Below are 25,245 nucleotides of genomic sequence, written 5' to 3' on the forward strand. Positions count from 1 at the left end.
AACATGCAGAATGGCGAGAAAGCTTAAGAATTTTTATGTATGCTTGAACTTTCCCTTCTCTTAAGGAGTTGTTGAATGTTTCATTTTAATTATTTAAATTTTTTATAAACATGTGACTTCTAAATTCATTTCCGATAACATAAGTTGAAAGCGATTTGTTTATGATAGTTAAAACTAATTTACTGGGACACTTAATTTGGGAAACAAAATGAGAAGGAAAAGCTGTTGTTTTATTGCTAACTACCCATATATCATGGGTTTCCCCATTGGATAAACAAGAATAAAAAGTTAGATAACCATGTCAAAATAACAAACTTTACTTCATTCTTTGAAAGCTAGTCAACAACTTTCCAAGGATCGAAAAAAAAGTTTTACTGATTGCATTTGGCAAAAAATTATTATGCCTCCTCTTTTGTATTGGACAAATGGATTTCCTACCGTTTTCTAACCCTAATCCTAGGGACCATGATTTTAGATCTTGAAACAAAATGTACACTCTTTATGACAAAGTCTGAAATTAGATTTATTTTTGGCCAATTACTAGTAAGTGATTGAGAAAATATTCTATTTTTATCATATCACCATGAATGATTGTGTAACTTTTTTTCATTAAACTAACATTGAACCCCGCTCAACTAAGAATGCCTCTTGGAAAATTTGGTTGAAAAATTCGGGTGATTCTGGAAAAGAAGTTAAAATATGAAGTGTACATAGAAGACAACTACACACAACAGACGGACAGACGGATAAAAAAAAAACTTTGATAAAAAAGTTTCACCTCAGACTTTGGCTCAGGTTAGCTTAAGAGATATTTGTATTGATATGCTATTTACTCATTTATTGATTGATTGTATATTGTTTAACGTCCCTCTCGAAATTTTTTCACACATATGAAGACGCCAACACTTGCCTTTGGAGAGCTGCAAATTTTGTCCTATACTCGTAACTCAGGGCCATTAAGCAGGGATGGATCTTTTTTGTGCCAGCACCTAATGTGACATGAGACGTCGGTTTATGCACTTTATAAGGATCAACTCCTTACTTCGCGACTCTAGAGCAGACACTCTTACCACTGCACCATGTGGGCGACATTATTAATTCATATTTTGTTTGTACCACAAGGAAACAGGTTCTGTGTCAAAAATTATATATTCAATTACTTTCATTGTAGTTTTATTTTATGCCAACACATATTAAGATTCATTTTTATAAAGTGAATATACATTGACAAATGTATATGGTTAATTATGTATAAATGGTGTCAATAGAATTAGAACAAAAACAAAGACCATATACCATAATATTTCAAAATAATTCTTTTTTCAGAATAAAACCCAAATACTATTTTGGTAGGTATATCGTCTACTTTATGGATGACTCCGATAAAGATGTAACCCATTTACAACTAAGTTAAGGTCACTAAGGACATTTTATGGAAAAACGAAGATGTTTCTGTCGAAAACAATTCCACTTTATTTCGAAATTCCCAGGCCTATATCTCTTTCACTACCTTTTCTTCGAACATAATAAAAGTTATTGTTATACTCTTATAAATATCCTTCTATATATTTATTACTAATAAAAAGTCAAACAAAAGAAATGTTTATTACATCGGTCTAACAATTTCACTGTTGACCAGTCTTACATAAGAATTGTAAGACCGCAACGTCACTGTTACTGTTACGTCACAAATAATAAATCATCGTTCAATATCGGCGACGCGGAAATGGCCGAAGTTAATAACTACAAGAGTTGTTGCTAACAGCATGGTAAGGAAGAAGGGAAGAGTATTTTTGTGGTAAATAATTTTTGTGATACAATAAATATATAACTGATTTTGTTCTTTCTCATCGTGATGTTTTATTTACTGATTAAGCCATAATTTTCTATATATACAGTAATTGATAATATAGCGTGTATTGATTAAATTGATCAATCTTAAGTGAGCATTGAAGGGTATAACAAAACAGTTATAGACTGGGATTCGGGCAAAATGATTTGTTTGACCTGAAGGTCACCTTCAGGTCCAACAAATCATATGTTGCCCTCATACCCAGTCAATAACTGTATATTAAGATAGAATACTGTAAATTAATTATTATTCGCGTCATATTTCATTTGCGAATCGTCAGTTTGAAATCAACGATTAATTTTCACGACTTAGGAAAAATTTCTTTACAAATACTGAGCAAAATGATTGGTTCGCGTCGATTTGTATTTGCTAGTAGGTCGCGGACCTCGCGGATATTTCTCGCATGCGAATTAAGAATTCGCAAGGGGCGGCACTATCATGTCACTCAGAACAGTTTTCACGCATGGATGAACATAAAAATCCTACGAAATGCTGAGAATGATGGGTCTGCTTTGTAGACCAGACCCACAGTGGTTCCAGAACAATCCCACAGCAGTCCGAGAGCAATCTCAAAGCGGCCTAAGAACAGACCCATATCGGTCCCAGATGAGTCCCACATCGGTCACAAAGAAGTACCTGGATCTGCTTGTTAGGTCTGCTTGGGTGTCATATTGGTTCTGTATTTTCGACACAAAACATTGATTTTACACACATTGTTTTAAGTCATTTATAATTTTATCCTTTTCACTGGAGTAGCCTGATCTGGTATTGAAAAGGTGAAGATGACGAACAATTATCTTCCATAAATAAATCTCAAAACTATAGAAATCTGGAAAAAAGACATAAAACACATATCTATCACCATGACATTACGAATATATTTTGGATGTATTCAGTATGTCCGTAGCAGTGTAACTGCACTTCCAACCTTCAGATGAAATACCAAACTCTTATAATACCGAAACGTGTAACACCCATTTTTCTACACTATTAGCAATGCCGAATCTTATGTAGTGATGGGAGTTTAGAAAATTTATTAGAAATAGTAAAAATGTTATATCAACTGAAAAATGTCTCCCGCGTGGCGCAGTGGTTAGAGCGTCTGCTCTAGAGTTGCGAAGTCAATCCTTACGTCGCGGGTTCGAATCCCACTGCGGGACGTGGAGACCGGTCCTTCAGATGAGACCGTATAAACCGAGACCCCGTGTCGCAGTAGGTGCTGGCTCGAAAAAGATCCCTCACTGCTCAAAGGCCCTGAGTGCCGAGCATAGGACAAAATTTGTAGCCCTCCACCGGGAAGTGGTGGCGTCTCCATATGAGTGAAAAATTCTCGAGAGGGACGTCAAACAACATACATCAATCAATCAATCAACTGAAAAAAAGATCAGATCATGTCCCTTAAACCATCACATGTACTTTTTATAAAATACACATTCAAATTTGACTTTCCAAAGGTTCTTCTAGGTTGTATAGCCATTGTAGGTAGTCTTTTCTCATGAGTTCTATATCATTGTAAAGGATGACTATGCCTACAAACAGAATGAACATTAATTATTTGTTCTCGTTTAACTTTTCAAGACTCAGTAAAACCTGCAAAAAAGATTATTACTTATTTTCACTATAATCTTTTATTCTTAAAATGTAAATTTAACTCATCTGTAAAAACTGTACAACAGCTCAGTTTCAATTTTGTTTTCTGTACCATTTTCCAGTTTTCTTTCCCCGGTTTCTCTTAGATCTACACCTTATAAACAAAAGCAAAATCTTCATCAGTTTATGCTGGTGGCAATTATCAACAAATACAATTCCATCAAAATATTTATACAATTCCATCAATATATTTTTAGGAAGGTAAAGATATATATAAATAACTGTTTAAAAATTACCCGTTATATAGTCCCGTCGAGTTATGTATCTATAAACATACAAATATTCGCTATCCTTTGAACCAATCCAGAGAAGGTTAGTTTTGTGGTCAAAACCCAAACCACATGGTCTTATATGAGAGGGTGTTTGTATCTGTGACAAGAAACTCCCATTCTTGTCCATGATCTGTACAGTGCGGGTGAACTCATCAGAAACCAGGATGTGGGACAGCGTGTCTGTACAGATTCCATATGGTAATAAACGAGTTCCTGATGGAGGTCCTGTGTAGGAGAAACGATGTCTCCCTCCACGCTCCGTCACTACTAGAGCACCACGACCTACGTCAGACACAATAACATCTCCACTGAGGTTTTCTGTGATGAAGATTGGAATACTATAAAGTTCCTGGCCTGTTTCATTGTTCTGTATAGTCTGTATGTGTTGTCCTTTTTTGTTATAGCGTATTACTTTACCTTTCTCTATATCCAAATCATATGTTACAATAAGTAAATCGTCATTTTTGGTGGAACAGTAGATACAACGTGGTTCCCAATCACTTGTATTCTTTATTACTATAGAATGTGTACTATCATTAGACAATTTTCTTATGTCACCCAAAGTGTCTATGTAAATAACTTCACCTAAAACGTTCACTGTGTGTACTCCAAAGCTCTGCATAGCACTACTTGAGTAACTCCACCTATAATCAACTACATGTATATGAGTCATGTTTACACGTTTGTCACCTGTTGTATTTGCAAAGATAAGGCTACAACCATCACAGATGCAGATCCGGTCTGATGTCACAAACGAAATGTGTGTTACTCCCGAAACACGACTCAGTCTGAATGATTTGTGTAACACAGGTGTTGTCATCAGTTTTAGTACACATTTGTTTCTTACTTTTCTCTTTCCTCTCCCTATGATTTGGATTTTATTAAGTAACTTTGCTAAGTCCTCAATTTTTATTTCTTCAGTCAGTGAAAGTGTGATGTCTTGTATCAGATTAGGGTAGTCCTTCCACCTCGGCAGGCAGGCTTTCTTTATAAATAAAAGGAACTCGACCGGCCTGTTTGCTGATTGTTCAGAGCTGTTTTCATAATCCTCTATGATGGTGAGGTGTCTGCTCATTATTCTGAGCTGTTGTTGTAATCTCTTTCTAAAGAAATTATTGTATGTGGTTTTTACGTCACATATGACCGTATCAATACTGTCCCTTGTTCCCCTGGCTTTTGTTGCCATCTTGAATTTATGTTTCGATATTTCTGCGTGACAAGCTTGTATATCAGTTTTGATTTTTGTCAACAGGAAATTATTATTATAGATAGTGTCACTTCTGATTTTTTGAATATTTACTTTGAATTGTTGGCGGTTTTCTTCATAAGCTGTTCTAATATCCAGTCTTGTGTGATTTTCGTGTTCTGTACATTGAAAACAGATAGGAAGTTGACATGATTTACAATACTCCATGTACATTTTGTCTGGATGTCTTGTACAAGTTCCTTGTATTTCGATGTATTTATACTTTTCACGGAAAATCACAACATCATGATGTTTTGAATGTAGAGCAATAACATGTCTCTTTGCATTTTGGACACAAATCCTGTTTACACGTGTTACAGTAGAAACTTGTGTCCCCTTGACATCGAAAACACAGCCGTATCTTACACTGCCTTTCGAATCCCAGCATTTCTGTTTTATGTAAGTTTCAATTCAGTTAAAACATAATCTTCTGAAAAAGAAAATAAAAAGACTAATGACATCAACCTAGTAAAGTCTTTTTTGTGAGTTATTAGAAGAAGTTTAAATCTGATTATGTGCATATTTCGATAATTGTTCGCCTCTGACATTTGACAACTTCGTTGAATGCGTAGTCAGAAAGTTGTGTTTTGTGAAGAATGATATAATAGTATGACTTTCTCAACTGTGATTATGTTTTTCAGTTGAGTTGATTACCCGGTACAGTTTTCAATCTCGAATCGGATTTACATTTTATCTTTCAACACAACAATGTCCATTTTATGAACATTGCAACATGAATAAAAAATGCCACAAATTCTGAAGATTAAAAATATATGATAATAGTTATTTTTGTTCTCAGACTAGCATGAAAGACTGTCATTCTATTTATGATAAGTAATCGTTTCTCCGTGGAAAACCGGAACCCCATATTCAAAGCAGTTTATAATTTTTTTTTATATATAAAATATTTTAGCAATATTTTTGTTTAGGAAATCAACAAAAGGTTAAAATCTCAAAACTTTCAATAATCACCTCTTAATTAGGTCAAAAGTTAGTGTTTCAGTTAAATCACAATACAAAGTTTTATCCTTGAAATATATAATTTATGTTGAAACTAGGATTATGTCCATAGGACAGGAATGTGCCTAGGGTATATTAGTGATGGAACACGAAAATTTGATTTAGTGTCTGAAATTTGATCAGGATATCTTGAATAATGATGCAGTTGAATTGCTTACATAATATGTATCAGCATATGTAATTTGACACTAATTTAGGAAAAGTGAGGTCAAGGTCAAGGTCAAAGGAAATGCCAATGTCAAAATCAAAGGAAGACCAAAGTCAAAGATGTTGATGTAGTTGAAAAGCTCTCAGCAATATCTTTCAGCATAGAAGCCCTCCATTAATAATGATAATTTCCATTCCTACGTCGACACGATATATTCTGGTGAGCTTGAGATAAAAGATACCACAGAGTCCGACACTTCTGCTTCATATTTGGATATTCTACTTGAAAAGACACTAATGGTGATCTAACAACCAAGCTATATGACTTTAACTTTTCTATCGTCAACTTCCCTTACTTATGCAGCAATATACCTTCATCACCTGCATACGGAGTATATATATCTCAGTTGATTCGATACGCAAGAGCATGCTCTACGTATGAACAATTTCTTAATCGAGGTAAATTATTGACAAGCAAGTTGATGAAACAAGAATATCAACAGTCTCGTTTAAAGTCATCATTTCGTTAATTCTATGGTCGATACAATGACCTTGTCAGCAAATACAATTTATCATTGAATGAAATGCTGACTGACGTTTTTCATACCAATTGTAAGTCCATAATTTATACACTGAATTGACGACGGATTTTTTCCATTATTTCCTGATTATTACAACGAGCACACGGCGGATGTGACCGGTCGGCAGGGGATGCTCACTCCTCCATGGCAACTGATCCCACCTCTGATGTTTCGGAGGTCCGTGTTTGCTCTGCTCTTATTTTGTATATTGTTTAATGGACGTTGAGATTGAATACTGTTCGTTATTTCCATATCCTTCCAAGAATTATTACTGGTCTGAGAGTAAATACCTCAAGATCTATTTTATACGACGAACTCGGATGGGAGCCTTTATTTCAGCGAAGAATTAACCATAACCTAATAATATTTTATAAAATTTTCTATGGTATTGCTCCTTATTATCTTAGAGAATTACTACAGCCTCTTCATTGTCAGATGCCCTTTTGAATACACAACTTTCCACACAATTCAAACATAATACTTTCCGGGGATTCCTAAAAATCCTAGCGCACACACCTTCTCAATTAATCAACAATATGTTATTGCCATAAATAACAATGACAAATTGTCGACTATAATTTTTCGTGTGTGTGCAGGTTTACCGTGTGAAAATTGTAACCAATGCAGAATAAATTCAAAATTTACTGCTCATTTCGTTTTCAGCTGTTGTAGAACCTCTGAAGTAACAAGCAATTTTCAAAATGTTAAATCGTGAAACCTGCTCAAAATTCTACAGTGACTACGCACGAAATTTGAACTAACTCACAAGTTATCAGTCAACGAGCGTTAAGTTCTGTTACCGGCGACGCCAATATAGAAAATCAAAGTACTGAAAGTACTCATTGGAGTTGAATATTGTTATCTGAAAGATCTCACAGGAAGTAAAGGAATCGTTTCAAGTCAGCTAGAACTGATTTGTTAGAGATGCAACACGAAACATTAAAAATAACTTCTATTGCATTTGAATAGTCAAGATCATGGAACCGCTCTTTAATTGTAGCTCTCCGAAAAAAAAAAATGACAGAACGGAGGCTACAGTACCATCCATGAAAAAATTGAATATTTATCACGGTCAAGTTTAATTCTGGATTTATTCTTTCTAATTCTTACCTCAACAATTTGACCAAACCAAACAAACACCCCCACCATCAAAAAATAATTTTTCCAAACTCGAAAATACTATTTTGTTGGTAGGTTTCAAACTTCTTTCAGTATTTTTATTCCTCAAACTCAAACACTGCCCTTATATTTCTGAAGGATTTGAATCAAAACGCTCCCTACTCTGTTTAGAATGTGTACAAGATATTTAGTCCCAAGAAACAAACAAACAAACACTCTTTATATTCGATGTTACCATCACCAGACACTAGATTGTCATTTTTCTTCCTCTGATTTAAACAAGTATTTGCTATTCTCTTTTGGGTATGAATGTTTCTTTTCGGACACAATAATTAATTTTTATAGTACTGCGTGCTTATCTATTTTTATGAAATGTGTCCATCATTATAACTTAATCATCAAGTCTTGATATTCTATAATTTTAAATTTCATTTCAAGTAATTTCTATATAACAGTGAGTATCTGAATACTTTACATTTTGTTTGTTTTACGTTCGATAATTTTTCAATCATATTGAGACACTACCACTTGTCGATGGAGCTAGCTACATGTAAGTCTACAAATTTTTACCTATAAACGGCACTCAAAACCACTGAGTAGTGATGGGATCGTTTTGTGCAAGCACATACTGCGACATGGGATTTCGGTTTATATGGTCTCATCAAAAGAGTTCGTCTCTAAATTCATCCAACAGGATTCGAACCTGCGACGTAAGGATCAATTATCACCTTACTTTGAATCTCTAGGGCAAACTATTTTAACAACTGCACCACGCGAGTGACACTTAAAGTTTGTGATTTTGATTTGATTCCAATGTAATTAAAACTCAGACATAGTTTAACGAGCTACTACAAGGAAAAAAAAACCAGTTGTAATAATGAGGAACGATCTTTCTCACAGATCGATCATTGGGATTATTATTCCATTTTGTCTGTGCATACGCATGTATTCATTAATTTTCAACTGTTTTAATTCTATGATAAAATCGAATGATACATTTTATAAGGTTATACTGCAATACAGTACATATACATTTTTCAAGTTCAGATTTGGTGTTGTACACGTGTCCAACTGAATGCTGATAAATTCATGAAATTAAGGATGCAAAATTAAAGTCATTTGAAATTGTGAGATCTAATATCAACAAACTTTTATGCTATTATTTTTTTCCCTTTACCAACGTAAAAAAATGAATTGCATGTATCTGGTCTGACAAAAATTTTCCAATCTAAAAGATCATTTTACTTGTCAGAGCAAATAAATGTCTGGCAGTGATATTTTCCGCAGTATTTGAAACGTTGTTCTGTCTCTTTATTGCTGAAACAAATTGAAAGAAGTTGGGTTAAACCTTAGCGTTACTTTGACCTTACCTCTTTGTTTACATCTCTTTATTTAGACAATCGCGTCATAGTTAAACCAGATAGACCAGTTGTTGCTCCTTGTATGACCTCGCACTTTTTAGATTGGAGCATAGTGGAGTTAGCCGAGGATTGCCGAATGAAAAATGAAGGAAGACTGGCGCAGTACAGTTAAGGCAACATTTTCTATAAAAAGTCAGCGAAAACGATACAATTAATATTTAACTATTTTATTTTTCAGCAAGACACTCTAGTTAAAATAGCTTTATGTTATCTTGAAGAGTATGTCCATCGCTATTCACCTAGGAATTTTTGTGATCATGTGACCCTCTAAAGTCACGTGGGCTCCTATTTTAGGTCAACATATGAAATGTTAAATTTAACCTAAACGTTCAAGGGCAAGACAAACAAACAAATAACTGCACAGTGTTTTAAATTATTCCTATGTATCTATACTTTCGCAAAAGTGATGCTCATTCAGTTGGTTTTCCGATACATTTAAGTTATTCACCTGAAACGGTCTGTAGTATATGAAAAATAGGGTACTTTCCTAATATCATCGGAAATTATAAATTACCTAAAGGATTACAAAGAAATGAGCATCACTTTTTAAAAACTATACAGTAAAATGAATAATTTAAAATAAAAACCTACTTACTAGGTTGTCGCCTTGCCCTTGAACTTTTTGATTAAAAATTGACATTTTGGTACAGTCAGTCTAAATATAGTTTTCAAACGCATCGTTGACCCAGCATGGGAGATAACTCTTTAGTACTTGATAAAGTTTGTTTACCTCGTAGATTTTAAATAATTTGCAGAATGCGCTTGGATCTTTTTACTTAATCGAACAGTATGCATAAAACACTGGATATGACTTTCTATTTTGTGACTTCGTTCTCTATACAATGTATGAATTATGTGTGTGTTATAAGACGTCTTTCAGACCTTCCGCATTTCCTCGAATCTGTGTAAACACACATTCAGCTACATGTAGGTGTAAAGTTTGCCGCAGCATGTAGTCTAAAACGCTGATTGTTAATAAAAATGGGAATATTCAATTATAATAGTCAATTGAAAGCCTCCATCAATAATTAATTCGATAACTATACCCCTCTGTCACTAATGTACATACATGTACACTTGTGTACAATATTTTTTTTTTCGCATACAAGATTATATCATGCCTTTCTTTCAAACCTTCAACTCCTATTGGATTTAAGTCATACTTTTTTAAGTACTAAGACTTAGAGAAAAATATACATATTCCTGTATTTGTTAAAGGGACTACCATTTTATTCCAAAAGTGGGGGGGGGGGGTTAATTCTCAAAAATGTTGAAAATAAATATGTCCCAGACAGGATAAAAAATTATTAATCTGCCCCAGACCAGTGTTTCCCCTCCTATAATTTTTTTTTAGCTTGTCAGACATTTTTCAGTAAGGAGGAAAATAAAAAAATCTGTCCTTCATCTTATTGGAAATAAATATTAGTAGACCTGTCCTTCATTGACATGAAAAGAAATAAAAAAAATAATAACTTGGGAAAACTTGCCACCACCCCCCCCCCCCTTTTTCCCTTCAGAATAAAATGGTGGCATTAATCTGTTAATATTCCATCATGGTGTATTATTGCCCCATGAGACAGATCTGTTAATGTGGTGCATTATTGCCCCATGAGACAGATCTGTTAATGTGGTGTATCATTGCCCAATGAGACAATTAGGGGGCCTTTAATCTCCTTTTTAGTTACTATTATTAAGAAAAACAAATTAACACAATGCACATGCTGGAAAAAAATCTTGATGGACATTGACAGCCTGGCACCACACAAATATATGCAAGTCAAGATTATCAAATCTTTATAGCCTTTTCAACACCTGTACAGTAAGTACATGTATATGAAAAAGTCAAATCATTTTTATGAAGACATTTATTTCATAAACATCTTTTCAAATTAAGATAGACTGTACAAGCTGCAAATTTTTTCCATCACTTCATGTTCTTGTGGATGAAATTAATTCTGAAAATACATGTATGAGAAAATCAGGACATACATATAGTAACATACCATTATTGAGAGAAAATTGGTGTTTAAAATTAAATTAAATTCAGATTATTGCATGAAAACATGCATTGGATGCAAAATTAAATGTTTGCAATTCTACTGTTATATTTTATTGTATGCCAGGAATATTGCATGGTAATTTGGTTTATAGCTAATATGGAGCATACCTTTTTCCTTCCATCATGGATGAACTTGCTGCCTGAATGATTCCATTGGTCCAATTCTTTAGGAATAGCTGCAACACATTATATATGATAATGCTATGAGATTTCTAAATAAAAAACATTGTATAATAAAATCATTTTACATTTGACAAAACAATTCATGATATTTTGTATATTGTAGTGAATTTATGAAATTCATATAAAAGATAAATAGAAACAAAGTTGTATTACAAAAATTTCTGGGAAATTAAAACCTCTGACATTAACAAGAACAAATTATTAGAATTAAAAAAAATTCTTTCATCTTTATGAAAAATAAATATAGGCCTAATCATGCACACATGCATGGTAAAAAAAATGTGAAATGCTTTATAAGTGTACATACCCTGTGGAGAAATGGATGCATTTTGTATTTATTTAATCTTCAAGCCTGGATCTCTTTACTGCTACAAGAATAAAAGTATTAAATGTCATATGATTAAAAAAAATATTATGTGTAGGCCTTAATTACAGAAATTAATTGACTTAAAAAGTGACATGAAATCAAAATAAAAATATTAAATATTTTATTCCCCATTAATTTAGAAATTCTATAAATTTAAAACCATAGATCTAAAATGGAGGTTCTTTGTTTTCAACATAGTGATACAAATAATATTTTTTACATTTTGTAGCAAATTTGTATGCCAAAAAGACAACAACATTACATACAACATTACATGTTCAGTAAATCACCACACTGACTGCAGCAATGAAATTTCAAATTTAATTTACTCTAAGTTTGTAACTTTGTATTATTGTTGAACCCCCTTGTTACACATATTGTCTCAGAGAAAAAAAGCTAATCGACTCTATATTTAGTACAATTACATTTTTAAATTTCTAGTAAAACAAAGTGATCAACTTTATGTGGGCTGTTGGGAGGGGGGGGGGGGGGTCGGGCGACGCACACTGCACTGCATTAGTTTTTCACTGACTGTGATAATACATCTAAATAAACACGTACACATCAGCGATCGTTTTTTCTTCGATGTTAACAAAAGCATATATCTACATAATGTACATACATGTGCATACATACCTGGGCTGAATGCACTGCAGTGATGGATCTAGGGAGCTGGTGCAGATCGTCTCAGTCTTCCATTATTTTCTGTAATAATGTCCTCATATTCTCGTAATACAAATAAAAAATGCCTTGTCTCTTATCTTATCCCTATTTTCTTTAAAGAATGTCTGATTATCGCATTTAAATTCACTACATATCTCAGCTGATGTCGCCACGTTTTTAGATGTGTCATCGAGTGCAAGCGCTTGGCTGAAGCCGAAGGCAGCCAAACGGCACATAAGAAAGAGAATTATTTTAAAAACATGCCATTCTATGTAGGAGAAAATCACTAATAATTATTTATTTAAACACGGAAATATTGCCGTTAGTTACAAATTCTTGCAAATATCTGTAAATAGTTATTTTGAGCTCTATTTCCTTATAAGGATCAATCAGGGCGGAGCAACTGTCATGACGTCAAACCTCATTATGACCTCATTACCATATTTTTTCCATGGGTTGCCTTAACCGTACTGCGGGGACTTTTTTCCATACTTAAATCAAAATTTACGCGTCATTTCTCAAGAGAGATGCACAAAATATGCTATTCAAATTAAGTTTAATAAAATTCCATTTCATTTACTTTCAAATCAATTATGAAATTAGATAGGCCTAAATTCAGAAAAATGAGATGAATTTTTATTGCGGAAATTTCTTTGAGTTTATATATAGATTGGTACGAGTTGGTATTGAATATAAAAGGGGAATAAATTGGCCGACACAGAAACACCACGACCGCCGCTATATAATTTATTGTAAAATTACTGCGCTAGAAACCGCTTGAAGACCTAGGGAGTCTGAACATAGTTCAACTCCCAAAAATACACCTTTTACCTACTTTAGAACGTATTCTGTTATCACAGGTACAAGCAGGTAAAGTACAAATACATGTATATCATATATACAATAAACAAAGTTCTGCAGTGCTGCACGAGCTGGCGGGAAGAACGTCTCCGTGAATCTAATAATAAAATCGGGGAATCCCCTTTGGAACTCGTAATAAGTTCATTCGTTACTACAAAGGGAATAACTTGTCTTTGTAAACTTTGACTTGTGACGCTGATATATGATATATCAAAACTGATGGTAAAGATGTTGATGGTCAAGTCTATTACTTGTCTTGGCTGAATACATGTAGAAGTCTGTTATTTGGTAGCGGCTATGTATATTATTCTTTAATAAGAGTCAAGCTAGGTATTAGGACAGTTGTTTATTATAAAAGTCAGTACCTGTGACATATTAAATTGACCAGTTTGTAGTCATATTAGTGTTACACTTTATCGTGAGTACATAATAGTGCCATGTGTTATATCTAGTGTAGGTCTCACTATATATGCTTTTATATGACTTTAGTGTTGAGTAGTTTGATCAAGAATTGTGCACGCTCATGTTATGTAGGTGAACTACTAGGTTTAATTAGGATAAATAACATCATGAACCATCATTCAGTATATACACTTTGTACATACTTTATAACTGTTGTTTATTAATTTGTAATTTGATCCGTCTTTTCCTTAAACTTCAATATGCCAATGAATATTCCAAGGAATTGAAGCGGTTAATATACGTACAATGAAAACTGTCTAATCCGACACCTGAATAATCCGACACACTGTGAATTCCGACGTTAAATCTCTTTCCCATTTTAGTATTTTCCTTGTTTTAACACTATGTGTAGCGGGTATTCCCGGCAATGATGATGGAAAACACCAGTTGAAGTTATATATATATTTATTACGTTGACATCTTTAGCTGATTATAATTCGGACAATTCGGAAATAATGGAAACAGTGGATATGTCCAATTTATGGAATTGAACTTTGTCCTATTCAACTATACATTTCTTTATTTTATGATGTTACATTTCAGGAATTGTCCAAGGTCTCAAGGTCTTAGGAAATAATACGAAAAATCAGCAACAAAGTAAACTACGTCTTCTCCATATGAAATCAGAAATCTAGAGTCTAAACTGAATTAAACTCACTTCACCACAAAGACCAAAACACTAACCAGTGAAAACTAAGCATTTCAAAAACTGACCAATAGATATGTGTGTGGTCATGTAAAAGTGTATGTACAGGTGTGGATCCAAAGAGGTGTATAACTATAGCACTAAATACCCAAGTTAGTAAAGAATGAAAAGAATAAAGCTTTAACGGAAAACTTATCATTTATAACTTATTTAATAGTTTATTTAGTTTATTTAATTTATATTTAATATTTATTTTATTTCATTTAAAAATCACTTCAACTTTTATTATTTTAAATAAAAGTACCTCTACTACAAACTCCCCCCCATTAGAAAATGACGTCCCCGTCATTTCTCTAATGGACTTACTAAATATACTCTGCGATTCTTTAAGTTAACTGGATGATCTGAAATAAAAATAAATATGTACAATTAAAAACAGATTAATTTCTCTTTAAAATATCTAACATTGTTTGAACAATTTCCTTTTCATATGATTTCATTTCCTTTGATGATTTCAAACGATGTAGATAGTCACACTTCTTCATCCATTCTTGTTGCTGCTGTTGTTGTACTAAAACAAATTCCTGGGGGGTTAATCTGTCTGGTTTTCTTCTCTCCCTATTGCTTCTCCTTGGTATAACTGGTAGAGGTTCTTCTTCTTCAGATCTGGTACTACTGGCTTCAGCATGTTCCTGCTGTTGCTCTGTCTCTACTGGCCGTTGTTCTGTTACTTCCTCCTCTGCATCATGATGCTGTATTTCTTGTTCTCTTTCCTGACTCTCTTCTATATGATCCATCTGTTGTATGGGTCTTTGTACAGGCTGCTCCCTAGGGCTATGTACAATCTGCTCTTTAGGGCTCAGTACTCTCTGCTCTCTAGGGCTCTGTACTCTCTGCTCTTCTGATCTCTGTACTCTCTGCTCTTCTGATCTCTGTACTCTTGGCTCACCTGGGTGCTTACTAACATCTACTGGGATGTTAACCACAGGGATCCTTGATACCGGTACCGGAATGAATTCTGTATCTGACTCTTCTGTCTCTTCATCTGAACTAACTTTGTCATTCTCTGATTCTCTAATCTCTGGTATTTTCTCTTGAACCTGTCCTTGTTTCTTCTTCAGTGTCTGCCTTGTCCTGGGTTTTGGAGTAGGTCTGGAAGTTGATGGTGATGTTTCGTCTACACTGGTTTTATATGAATCTAGATGTCCAATAGGGAGTAAAAGGTTTCTATGTAAAGTCCGAGTTTTTCCTTTTGTTGTTTCTTTCTGTACTTTATAAACTGGGATTTCTGGATTAGGATGTTCAATTACTAAGTACGGTTCTTCTTCCCACTTATCAGCAATTTTGTGCTTTCCATCAAAAGCTACAATTTTTACAAGTACTCTGTCTCCTAACTGTATTTCTGCATTTGTTGTTCTTCTATCATAAATCTCTTTCTGTCTTTCCTGTGATTTCTTGGTAATTTTGTTCACTAGTTCGTAAGCTGCTTTCATGTTTTCTTTCAAGTTGCTGATGTATTTCGATACTGATTTCTTTTCTTCTTTCTTTAGGCCAAACTCTATGTCAATTGGTATTTTGGTTCACGTCCAAACATAAGGAAATGTGGGGAAACTCCGGTTGACTCGTTCTTGATGCAGTTGTACGCATGCACTAATGGATTAATATACAGCTTCCAGTTCTGTTTTTGTGATGGTTTCAGGGTTCCTAGCATGTTGAGTAAAGTTCTGTTATACCTCTCACATTACCCGTTGCCCATTGCATGGTAAGGGGTTGTCCTCGACTTTTTCATACCTGTAATCTGACATAATTCTTTGATAATTTGGCTCTCGAAATTAGCTCCCTGGTCTGAATGTATTCGTGTTGGAATTCCGTAGTAAGTAATAAAGTTGTTGTATAACGCTTCTGCTGTTGTCTTTGCAGTCATATTGCGTGTTGGTACCGCATGCGCAAAACGAGTGAAGTGGTCAGTTATTACAAGTACATGTTGATATCCTCCTTTACTCATCTCTAATGTCAAGAAATCCATGCAGACAAGTTCTAGTGGATAAGAAGAATTGATGTTGACTAATGGTGCTTTCTGGTTTGTTGATTTCCTGTGCACACATCTGTTACAGTTCTTGATCCAGTTTTCGATGTCTTGGTGCATTCCTACCCTATAGAATCTGTCTTTGACTAGAGATGATGTTCTTTCTCTGCCTGGATGTCCAAACTTGTTGTGTAGTTCTGTCAAGACTTTGTCTTTGAATGATCTGGGTATTACTAATTGCTGATTCATGTTGTCGAATGAAGTTGTTTCCCTGTAAAGAATATTGTTGATTAGTCTAAGTTTGTTGAAGTTTCTAACTAATGCTTGTGAGTGAGGATGAAATAGTAAGTCCTCAAGTCTAGGTTTCTTTTGTAGCTTTACATGATGAATCCAGGATTTTAGAGTTGGGTCACTTCTCTGAACACTGTACCAATCTATCTGTTGGTCAATGATATCCTGTTGAGAAAAAGTTTGATCAATAATTGAGGTATCTAAAGACAAAGTAGTGACAAGTGGCTCTGCATGAACTGCTTTACATACTGCTCTGACAGAATCTGTAGAAATGGACTGAAAATTATCATTAGTTGGTCTTCTGGACAGGGCATCTGCATCTTGGTTCTGTTTACCAGGCCTGTAAATAATGTTGAAATCATAAACAGATAATGCTGCTAACCACCTATGGCCTGCTGCGTCAAGTTTGGCTGACGTCAGTACGTATGTCAAAGGATTGTTGTCCGTCAGTACTGTGAATTTATGTCCATAGAGATAGTCATGAAATTTCTCACAAATCGACCATTTCAAAGCTAAGAATTCTAATTTATGCGCTGCGTAGTTCTTCTCTGTAGGACTTAGACTGCGGCTGGCGTAGCTGATGACTCTTTTTCTTCCTTGTTGTTCCTGGTACAGTACAGCTCCAAGTCCTAGCTTGCTGGCGTCTGTATGTAGCTCAAATGGAAGATTGTAATCAGCATATCCAAGAATCGGTGGTTCTGTCAAGAGTTACTTAAGATGTTGGAAGGCTTGTTGTTGTTCCGTTCCCCATTTAAATTCCTTTGCTGCTTGTTTTCCCTTTTTGTCCTTCTTACTATTGGCTTTTGGCATCATTTCTGTCAGTGGCTTTGAGATTTTACTGAAATTGGGAATAAATCTTCTGTAATACCCGATGAAACCAATAAACTTTCTTATTTCTTCCGGTGTACGTGGAATGGGCCAATCCAGGACTTTCTGTACTTTCTCTGGGTCTGTCTCTATTCCTTCCTCGGAAACAATGTGGCCTACATACTTTACCTTTCTCATAAATAGGTTACACTTCTTAGGTGACAGTTTGAGTCCTGATTCCCTAAGTTTGTCAAAAACTAGTTGTAATCTGTGGATGTGTTCTTCGTAAGATCTTGAGAATATGATTAAGTCGTCGAGGAAAATAAAACAAATATTCAAATGTAGGTCTCCTAAACAGCTCTCCATTAGCCGTTGGTAAGTGGCAGGGCTGTTTGATAGTCCGAATGGTAGTCTGTTAAATTCGTAAAAACCAAGAGGTCCTACGGTAAATGCTGTACGTTCTTTATGTTCTTCTAATATCTCTACCTGATGGTACCCGGACTTCATATCCAAAACTGAAAAGTAACTGTTTCCTGAAAGAGCATTAAGAATTTCTTCTATCCTTGGCAAGGCATATGCATCTTTCTTAGTCCTCTGGTTAAGTTGTCTGTAATCTATGCACATCCTTAATTTGTTGTCCTTTTTTCTAACTAAGACCACATTACTCGAGAATGGTGAACTTGATTTTCTTATGACATTGGAATCTAAAAGCATTTGTAAATGATTTCTAATCTCTTCAAACATAGCAGGTGTATTCGCCGTGTTCTCTGCTTGAAAGGTTGTTCATCTAGTAAGTCGATTCTGTGCTTTACGGTGTTGTTAAATCCAATATCAGTCTCGCCTTTTGAAAATATATCCTCGTACGCTCTGAGTAGTTCATGTACTTCCTGTATCTGACTTGATGACAAGTTGTCAGTAGAAATCTTCACTTCCTGTAAATGAGTTATCTCCTCTTGTTGTAGATGTTGAGGCTGATCTATGATGGATACTGGGTGCATCTCACAAAGTATTGCCTTTGGATTTACAGTCACTGTTCTTGTTGTCAAGTTACTGATGTTCACTGGTATGACTTGATTTTCTTTCGAGCTGAAGTTAACGACAGATGGTTCAATGTCAAGTTCTTTTGGAATTCTGGAGTATTTTGTTGACTGTAGTAATGCACAAGTTGAGTGGTATGGGATCTTCCTATCTGCATACCCATTAATCACTACTTGGCTATTCGGACGGATGGTGATTGTCTGTTGTTCGGCTGATTTCACAATGGATAATCTGAAATTCTGCTTCATTAATGTTTTCTCTCTCAGGTGTAAACTTCTGAATGCTAAATACCAAGGTGTTTGCAATGGTGTTTCCTGCAAGAACTTCTCTCCATACTGCTGATGAGTGTTGTTGAGAAATAAGTTGATGATGTTGGTTCCTAATAATATTGGAGGTGATTTGCTGTAATTCGAATCTGGTACAATCAAGAAAAGGCATGGTAATGGTTGACAGTTGGGAATTCCTATTGGTTGAATTTCTGCTTCAATGTACCCTTGTTAAGAAAGAGAATTTCCATCTGCACACTCGATGTTAATGAAATCTTGTATTGGATGGATAGGATTTTCTTGAAGATTGTTGTCATAAAATGATCTTGATATTGTGGATACTGTTGATCCTGTATCTAGTAAGGCTCTAGCTTTGATCTGTGAAATCAGGATGTCTGTCTCTGTTGATTCACCAATCAATTTTGGCTGGTACATGGGGCTCTGTAATCTCCGACCTATCGTCGTCCCCTTACCGACGGTCGAAGTCCGTTTAAATGTCCTCTGTAATGGTCGACTTTAACTCGACATCCAATTTGGAGGTGACCTTGTTGACCGCATCTCCAGCATACAACTTCCTCAGAGGCTGGTGGTTGTGAGGTCGGAAATCTGGTATTTTGTTGTATCTGAGGAGCCTGATATCTGTATGGCGTACTGAATCTATGAGGAGCTCTAAATCTAGGAATGTAATTTCCTCGTGTCATTCCTCTTCCTCTATACTGATCATATCTCCTTTCTCTCTTCATCTCCTCTAACTCTGTTGACAGTCTATTCACAACACCTCTTAAATCATCTGTATCCTCCTGTTTTCTGTCCACAGTAACTCTCTTTGATGGTATGGGTTTTGACTGTTTTTCTGATGCAGTTCTTTTCTCTTTGTCCTGCTCGATTACTCTCATTGCCATTCTTAGCTCATCAAAATCAAGGTATTTGTCATGTAAATGACCTGATATGTCCTTCAAACTAGGCTTCATTCCATTCCAGAACATGTTTCTTAACATTTTATTTTCATCTCCTTGCTTCACTTGTCCTCGCATGACAGCTTTGCTGAGTAGATCCTCTAGTCTACATCCCCATGTTGAGATATCCTCACTTTCTCCTTGCTTCGCATTGTAGAAGTTAGCGAGCAATGATTCTTTTTCCTCCACAATTCCGTAGATACTGTCTAACTTATTCAATATTTCCTCCACGGTTGCATTTGGTCCTAGACGCATAAGCACTCTACTCGCTGGAGAACGCAATGATCTCCTGATTGCTAAACAAATAATGTTTTCTGAAAAATCATTTGCTTGCAAGCACTTTACCTCGTATCGCCACTGATCATATAAAATATCACCCTTTTTGTCACCTGCAAGCCCTGATATTTTAGGGACACCACTCAAAGGAATGTTGGTCGAGGAAGTGGGCAGGGTAAGGTCATGGGCAAATAGATCAGGCTTGGAAGGGGTAAGGTCATGGGCAAATGGGTTAGGACTGGGAGGGACATGGTCACCGAGAAATGGGTTAGGACTAGGAGGGACAAGGGAATGGTCACCAGGACTAGCATGAACAGACGGACTGGGTAATTCCTTCTTTAAGGAATCAGCATAATACAAAACCCAATTCTTAAATTCTTCAGGGGTACTACCTTCTGGTTTGATCTCTAATGCCTGAAATGTAGACAACAAGTCAGACTTTTCTGTCTCTGAGAACTCTGCCATGATGATAATGAATAATAAATACCAAATCATGCAAGTATTTGACCAATCAATGCGAAAATTGCAACTATATAGCAAGCATGTAATAAAAAAATAATAAATGACAACTCAAACACAAAGAAACCGACGCGCATCTAACTGACAGATGAAATAAATAAACCGACACGCTGATTGCCTGTAAATAAAGACTTGTTTGTTTATGTTGTTTTAAACAATCTACATGTTTAAATTGTTTTAAACTGTTTTAAACAATTTACATTTTGCAACAAACACAATAAATGTTACGCGATTTTTTTTTTTTAAACCTTGTTTATAACTCTTTTTTTTTTAACCTGAAAAGATCAGAAGCTAAAGATGTTAGTAGCTTAACACTAAACTAAGTGGACACCATGACAGACAAACTTTTGATCAGACTCTGTATTCTTGTACTATATTTATAATGTATGGGTTCAATGTAAACAAAATGTAGATCTGTATTCACTCTATACCTTGACAAATTTAAATTCTCAAATTCACTGGCTTACCTTGACTGAACTGAACTAATCTAAACAATAACAAACCGAATTTCCTCTACAACACTACCCCACACAACAAACTTACTGGCCAACTGTACCTGCGTCAGTCCGTTTTCTTTAATCCAAGTCAAAATATTTTTAAATATTTGTATCAAGAAATTGCTATAATAATAAATAAACTAGAGGTGCTGTGAGCGATGAGCTCACTAAATGATACCCCCCGCCTCCCATATGGTTATAACTGGTGAAAAAGTCCATGTTTTCCTGTGGCCGGGAAACCCAAAATATGTGTCTGATCAAAATGTAAAATAAAAGGTGCACAATGGCAATATGTAATAAAGATTCTGTGAAAGTTGCATCAAATTTCATTCAGTGGTATGAGAGGAGTTGCGGATAAGAGATTGGTACCCCAAAGCGTAACAGACGGACGGACGGACGTACAGACGGACGGAATTAACGATTACTAAATACCCTCCCGTTTTTCAAGCGGGGGGTATAATAAGGAAATAATAAACAATGTAAGACGACCGAAAAATCTCTGTCTCTGTTTTCAACAACACGTGTTTACAAAATTTTTACATCTCTTATCTGGCCAGGTAAAATTCAATCAAAAGTCAATAATTTTACACTAAGTATAGTATCCTGTTGAATAAATAAATAAACAAATACTAAATATAGTGTTAATCAAATAAATATACTTTAATCCAGCGTTGTTGATGGTCTGCGCAGGTGGTCCTCACGTGAAATGTCAATAGAGAAAATTCGAATGAGTTACTCACAGTCACTAATCAGTGTCACTAAAGCGCTTGGATTGGATTTTTCCGGAATCACCAGTAGTCTGTTGACTGAGTCTAAGCCTATAAAGTGGATTTTCCGTTGGGCGCCATTTTGTAGCGGGTATTCCCGGCAATGATGATGGAAAACACCAGTTGAAGTTATATATATATTTATTACGTTGACATCTTTAGCTGATTATAATTCGGACAATTCGGAAATAATGGAAACAGTGGATATGTCCAATTTATGGAATTGAACTTTGTCCTATTCAACTATACATTTCTTTATTTTATGATGTTACATTTCAGGAATTGTCCAAGGTCTCAAGGTCTTAGGAAATAATACGAAAAATCAGCAACAAAGTAAACTACGTCTTCTCCATATGAAATCAGAAATCTAGAGTCTAAACTGAATTAAACTCACGACACCACAAAGACCAAAACACTAACCAATGAAAACTAAGCATTTCAAAAACTGACCAATAGATATGTGTGTGGTCATGTAAAAGTGTATGTACAGGTGTGGATCCAAAGGTGTGTATAACTATAGCACTAAATACCCAAGTTAGTAAAGAATAAAGCTTTAACGGAAAACTTATCATTTATAACTTATTTAATAGTTTATTTAGTTTATTTGATTTATATTTAATATTTATTTTATTTCATTTAAAAATCACTTCAACTTTTATTATTTTAAATAAAAGTACCTCTACTACATATGCACTCAGACACCCTGTCTATTCCGACAAAAAAATTTTCTCCCAGAGCATGTCAGATTAGACATTTCACTTAAATATTCTTAATCACAAAAGGGTCCAGTCTTGTATTCCACCATATCTAAAGTTAAAGACTACACTTTGTATTTCCTACAAATATAAATCGACCATTGCTTCCAAACTTTTCAATTACAAAAACACTTTACATGCCCTGGATGCCGACTATCTGAAACATAATCCTCCTTCGTGTTCATGTTCTTCTTCGCCCTATAACTATAGTGCTGTTGGACACGTTATTACAGGTGACGTAAATATAGTTCGTAATGAGTACTTTAAATCACTTATTTTAAAAGGTCCTTAACATAGGGAACCCTGCTCCTTCAACTTGCGTCGGAATTTCATAAATATTATGGATTCTGTAAAGAATTACGCCAAACGATGGGCCAAATATGAAAAAGAAGACGTTAACACCTTGTCAGAACGGAATTAATGTATCAGATCCATGTTAAAGTCATTAAAAGATTGGGAGGGGGGGGGGAATATGAAAAATATCTATCCTTCTGCGTTCAATAAACCAGAAGTGAAAAAAAAAATAGATTACTCGATCAGTACGTACTGGTTCCTGCCGACAAAGCAGGTAACAACATTTTCTTTGTTTGTAAGACTCATTATATAAATTGCATTCTAGAAAGAGCATACTTCATCTGCTGCTTGCAAAAAGGATTAGATACTATTTGGCTTCCCTTTGTTATTCGATTCATTTGTTTGATTTGTTAAAAGCCTGGTGTTTTCGACAGTTTGTCCTAACTTAGCTTCCGTTTCTTCTAATAGCAAACTTCAAGGTCACAAAGACCTAACAGAAGAGTTCATAGTTAAAAGTTGTTACAGGGGTTAAAAATCACAGCTCACAGCATTGACAGTAGGTTGTCCATTAAAAGATCAATATTAAGCAAATTCTTAAAATTCTACCCTGCGTATGTAGAAATTTACATGAGATATCATTAATTGTTTTCAGCTGCATTTTATTGTATATTATAACTCACTTAGAACAAAAAAACTTGCAGTCTCCAAAAAATCTTCAGATAAAGTTGTTGCCAATACAGGAATTCAATTTGACGACACTAGCTCTACATTAAACAAGCTTATTCAGAGAATTCGTGTCCCCTGTTTAGGGAAAAAATAGGACCCCCCTGACTTAATTTCTAGAATTATTAAATGTATACATGTATACTGATGCCAATAAAATACATGTATGTCAATATGCGTATAAAGAATTGATTGCTTATTCTTTATTATGTGTATAGAAGATTCTTTTGATATGGAATATTTATCACACTGTAATAATGATTTTCTAACCTCATAATTTTTTCTTTTCACATGCTGAATACTATCAATTAAAAAAAAAAATTAAAAAGAAAAAAAAAAGATCGTCCGATATTCGATCCCGGGACCTCTCACTTATGAAGCGGGAGAAATACCACTAGACCACGAAGGCGCTTTAAATGTCGTCGCGTATATGCAGAAGTGAAGTCACATACATATGTATATACTCATGCTCGATATTGTCAAAATTTTACACAATCCATGGTGTTTGATTTATTTAGCCTTTATCAAACAGTTCTAATAGATGTTATAAGAACATAAAGTCCGCCGAGAACCTGTTTTATACGCAATAACTCTTTGCATGCCCCTGTTCTAAAAATAGCGACATGTAATACTATAAATAATAATAAAACAAATGGGGCGGGGCACTTTGAGAGGGGTGAGAGAGGTCCTTGGGAGTTTTGGTATAAAATTACATTGCATAAGCTCAAAATCTTCTTGAAATATCACCCGGAAATGATAGTGTTACACACAGACAGAATGTATAATTTTACGACTTTGAACTTTGACCTTTTGACCAAAAGATCAATAGGGGTCTTCCCTAGGCCACAGGGAGTTGTTATGTAAAATTTCACTGCAATAGCTCAAATGGTTCTAGAGATATCGTGTGGAAACGAAAGTGTTATAACAGACAGAATTTGCTTATCTATGACCTTTACCTTTGACCTTTTGACTGACCTCAAAATCAATATGTGTCTTCTTTAGTCCATAGGGAGTTGCAATGCTAAATTTCATTTCAAAAGCTCAATGGGTTCTTGAGATATCGTGTGGAAACGAAAGCGTTACTGACAGACAGAAAGACGGACGGACAAATCCAAATTAATATCCCCAACTTTTCAAGCGGGGGACAAAAATAACAAAAGACCGACCAATATGGAAGGGTAACAATTTTGAAGATTCATGGCACGGATGATTTAATTTGCCCCTGCACTAATCTTGAAAGGTTTTTTTTTTTTTAAGAAATAAGACCTACCCAGGGGGTCAATTATTTTGTCATTTTTGCCGGAGCTCTTTTTTATTATTAATATCAATTAATATCAATTGTCACATCATCGTGTTTACAGTATCTTATTTACATCAATACATCATTAAAACATATAATATACAAATGCAAAAAATATAATAGTAACAATTGAAAGGGGGAAAGAGAAAGAAAGGAAGAGAGAAAAAAAGAGGTGGTTGAG

General features: G+C 34.9%; 1 protein-coding gene and 1 long non-coding RNA gene across 2 annotated transcripts; both read right to left on the bottom strand.

The window, feature by feature from the left end:
• Window positions 1–11,214: 11,214 nt before the first annotated feature.
• On the bottom strand, window positions 11,215–12,688 carry LOC134239911 (uncharacterized). Its single transcript, XR_009986321.1, has 4 exons — window positions 12,554–12,688; window positions 11,858–11,918; window positions 11,476–11,543; window positions 11,215–11,263 (listed from the first exon to the last, which is right to left on the bottom strand). It is a non-coding gene; the product is annotated as an uncharacterized LOC134239911 (long non-coding RNA).
• A 2,206-nt stretch (window positions 12,689–14,894) lies between these two features.
• LOC134239908 (adenylate cyclase, terminal-differentiation specific-like) lies at window positions 14,895–16,042 on the bottom strand. The gene is made up of 2 exons (XM_062722043.1): window positions 15,070–16,042; window positions 14,895–14,953 (listed from the first exon to the last, which is right to left on the bottom strand). The coding sequence occupies exons 1-2, from the start codon at window positions 16,040–16,042 to the stop codon at window positions 14,895–14,897; spliced, it is 1,032 nt and encodes a 343-aa protein (XP_062578027.1).
• Window positions 16,043–25,245: the final 9,203 nt, after the last annotated feature.

This window comes from Saccostrea cucullata, unplaced genomic scaffold (genome assembly GCF_032062105.1).
Source record: "Saccostrea cucullata isolate Sc308-1 unplaced genomic scaffold, CSIRO_AGI_Scuc_v1 ctg1070, whole genome shotgun sequence".
Taxonomy (NCBI): Eukaryota; Metazoa; Mollusca; class Bivalvia; order Ostreida; family Ostreidae; genus Saccostrea; species Saccostrea cuccullata.